The 3709-nt window shown below is 52.7% G+C and overlaps 1 protein-coding gene across 1 annotated transcript; it reads left to right on the top strand.

The window, feature by feature from the left end:
• The first annotated feature begins 2477 nt into the window (after nt 1-2477).
• On the top strand, nt 2478-3368 carry LOC119379639 (uncharacterized). The gene has a single exon (XM_037648942.1). It carries the CDS (start codon nt 2478-2480, stop codon nt 3366-3368), a length of 891 nt encoding a protein of 296 aa, XP_037504870.1.
• Nucleotides 3369-3709: the final 341 nt, after the last annotated feature.

Below are 3709 nucleotides of genomic sequence, written 5' to 3'. Positions count from 1 at the left end.
TGTGTGCACAGCTAAGCCTAACGCTGACCAGGCGGACATCGGCCTCCAACAGGGTGAAAAACGGTGACGCGCTGTAAACCAGGAGATCGGAAGCACCTCCGAAATGGAGGTAGATGAGTCAGAAGTGGGAGACACTCCGAGTGACAATTCCGGAGAGGACAAAAGCGATCCTACGAGACGCGCCGAGGACGGCGACGCAGAGGGATCGATCGAAGTTACGTACAGAATAAATGACCGCGTGAACCGTAACGAAGAGGCAGAAAAGCAAGGCACCCGCTCGAGAAGCCCGACGCGCAGAGGCGGGAAGAGCATAATGAACAAGATTTTACGAGCAAGCAAGATGCCCAGGCTACCTAGAAACGACATCAAGGTAATCGTCAGACCAAGAGACGGGCTGAACATCAGAAACACGTGCAGAGCCAGCCTCGACGAAGCGATACGCCATGAAGCAGGAGTGAGCAGCGACGAAATTGTCACGATCTGCCCCAACCCCATGCAAAATATCCTGGTTATAAGCACACCGGACGAGGAGACGGCGACGAAAACCGTCAAAATCAAGAAATTAACAATCAACGAGAAGAAGTACGAGACCAACGCGTACGTCTCGGAGCCGGAAGAGATGGCCAAGGGGATAATCCGCAACATTCCCCTGAAGTACGGCGTGCGGCGCGAAAAACCCTGCCGAAGACCATGAATGCACGCCCAAGTGCAAGCTCTGTGGAGAGGCGCACCCCACGGCAGACCGGACTTGCAGGGCTAAATTTAAGACGCCGTACATGGTAAAACAAAGAAGATGGACAGCGAGAAGAAACGCGGAAGAACTCCAGCGGGCAGCCGGCTCCCATGACTCGGACACCTGCGGAAGCAGCAACCCACAACCACCCCCTGCATCCACATCAAGGTCCAGATCCACATCCAGGTCCCGGCCGGGAGCGAGGGGCCGATCAAGCTCGAGGTCAAGGTCCAGAAGCAGAGCCAGGGCCGAGCGCGGGTCGAGATCCGCCTCAGAGGGGAAGAAGCAAAAAGAGCAGAAGACGCCAGACAAGGTGAGCTGGCCAGACAGAGTGGCCGATCACGAATCAGGAGGGTCCGGCAACACCACTAACGCTAGGGGTAATTACGAAGGCATACAGGAACGCGTGGAGCAATCTAGGACGGAAAACAAGCTACTCAGGCAGGAGCTCGAAAAAGCAAAAAAACAGAACAGCGAATCAGCCGAAAAATAGATCAACTACAGAAAAAGCTTAATGAAATACTCACGAAAATGCAGACACAGTCGTCACCTCCGTCTAACGCCGTCGCTGCCGTCTTCACCCCATCCACCAAAACCATGGAGGAGGAGGAGGTCGAATGGTAGAAGAGGTAGCACAACAACCGGGCGCCAAGCGAAAGATACCGGTGACCAAATCTAAAGAACAGGACGGTTCAGAACAGGAGGTCAAGAGGCCTCGCCCTAGCACAAAGAAAACAGATGTCCTCGAGGACATGATAAACAAGCTCTCAGACAAAATGGAGAAAATGTTCGAGATGCTGGTGGTACGAATTAGCGACAGCGAGGCAGAAAGGAAGGCGCAAGCCCTAAAGCACAACAAGCGGCTCGAAGAGCTGGAGAAAAGGATCTCGTAGAGATGGCGGGCACCAAAAGGGGAAGACTCGTCATCTGGCAGTGGAACTGCCGCAGCTTTTCAAATAAAAAAGCAACGATGGCGCAACACATCAAAATGACCACAAAAAGAAAAAAGCCTGACGTAATAATTCTACAAGAGACATTCGACCACGCCAAAATTGCCGGGTACGCCACCCAAAAACAACGTACAAAAAGAAAGGGGAGGGACACAGTCGTGATCACATTAGTCAAGAAAGGACTGGTCGCGATTCCGCGCATAATGAAAAAAATCACGGACATTAGCCACATTCTCATAGAAGTCCTGCCACGCAGCAACAGGGAAAGCAGCACTTTCGTCCTGAACGTATACAGCAGCCCGTCTAAAAAGGACCTAACACATAATTTTGAAGAATTAATTGACGAAACGATGGCCATCACGGGCGACAGCAGGCTCGTCATCGGAGGTGACTTTAACGCTCCGCACACGCAATGGGGATATGGGCACTCGTCAAAGAAAGGAAAAGACCTGGCCGACCTCATTGAAAAGGCCGGCCTAACCCTTCTCAACGAGCCGGCCTCGCACACCAGAATCGGTGCGGGCCCCTATAGGGACACCACACCGGACTTAACGCTGTGTAAGAACGCCGGGAGAATCACCTGGGAGAACACTTTCGAGGACCTGGGGAGCGATCACAGGATCCTGAGCATCGCCCTAGGAGAACCTCCCGCCATAATTAGGAAACACAAGGTCAGGCTTGTAGACTGGGACAAATTCCGCAAAAGCAGAGACTAAAAAGAACAGGGACCCATCAGAAACATAGAAGAATGGAGCAGGGAGCTGCTACGAGACATAGAAAAGGCCGCGACCGAGATGGAGTGGGATGACTGGTGGGCTCGACGAGAAGCAGAGGACGACGATGACGACGGCGGCGGCGGTGTTCATTCACCGCGGATGGACAGCAGACTCGCACACCTTGGAGAAGCCAAAAAATCCATTCAGAAACGCCTGTACAGGCAAAAACACAACAGAAATCTACGGCGAAAAATCGCGCAACTAAACAAGCACATCGAAACACACTGCGCCCAGCTATGCAATCAGGAATGCGACGAGGTGTGCGACGCTATGGACGGTAACATCAACACGGGCAAGACGTGGAAGATCCTCAAGCACCTGCTCGACCCGACGGCCACCAAGACGGCAGCGAAAGCGGAAATGACCAAAATCAGACACAAGTACAAAAGAAGCATCCGTGAGATGGGTGACCAAATTGCCAAGCTGTACCTCGACAGATCCCCAGCAGTCGAACACCGGGACTACTCGGGCTCTCCCAACGATCATCTTGACAGAGACTTCTCCCAGCAAGAAATCAGGGCAGTCCTGCAGGCCATCAAGACCAAGTCAGCTCCAGGTCCCGACAAAGTGACCAACAAGATGCTCCGGAACCTGGACGACCAGGCAACGAGCCGTTTGACAGACTATATCAACGAGTGCTGGCGGAAGGGGGGGATACCCGACGAATGGAAAAGGTCCGACGTGATCCTCATCCCTAAACCGGGTAAACCCCTAGAAATACAGAACATGCGGCCCATCTCTCTCACTTCCTGCGTCGGTAAAGTGATGGAACATGCTTGCCTGAATAGAGTTAACGGCTACCTGGAGTCTAACAACATATACCGCAGCAACACGAACGGCTTCAGAAGAGGGCTCTCTACACAGGATGCCATGATACAACTCAAGGAGACACCACTGGACGAGGCCTGAGGGCGATACTCGGACTAGATCTAAAGAAGGCTTTTGATATGGTCGAGCACGCGGCCATCATCGATAGAATTGCGCAATTCGGCCTGGGCGAACGAACGTACAATTACATTAGAAATTTTCTTACGGGAAGAAAAGCCAGGATCAGACTGGACGAGGAGGAGAGCATCCAGGTGGATATGGGCAGTGCGGGGGCACCGCAAGGGTCCGTCGTGTCACCGATGCTCTTCAACCTCATCATGATCGGATTATCAGAAATAGTAGAGCGAATTGAAGGTATTAATCATACAGTTTATGCAGACGATTTGGACCGCGAAAGACGCAAGCGAGGGCGAGATGGAGAA

This window comes from Rhipicephalus sanguineus, chromosome 1 (assembly GCF_013339695.2).
Source record: "Rhipicephalus sanguineus isolate Rsan-2018 chromosome 1, BIME_Rsan_1.4, whole genome shotgun sequence".
Taxonomy (NCBI): Eukaryota; Metazoa; Arthropoda; class Arachnida; order Ixodida; family Ixodidae; genus Rhipicephalus; species Rhipicephalus sanguineus.
This window is presented reverse-complemented; position numbering and strand designations above follow the sequence as displayed.

Coding starts and splice junctions, on each gene's coding strand:
- LOC119379639 (XM_037648942.1), top strand. CDS start 2,478: ATGGAGTGGGATGACTGGTGGGCTCGACGAGAAGCAGAGGACGACGAT.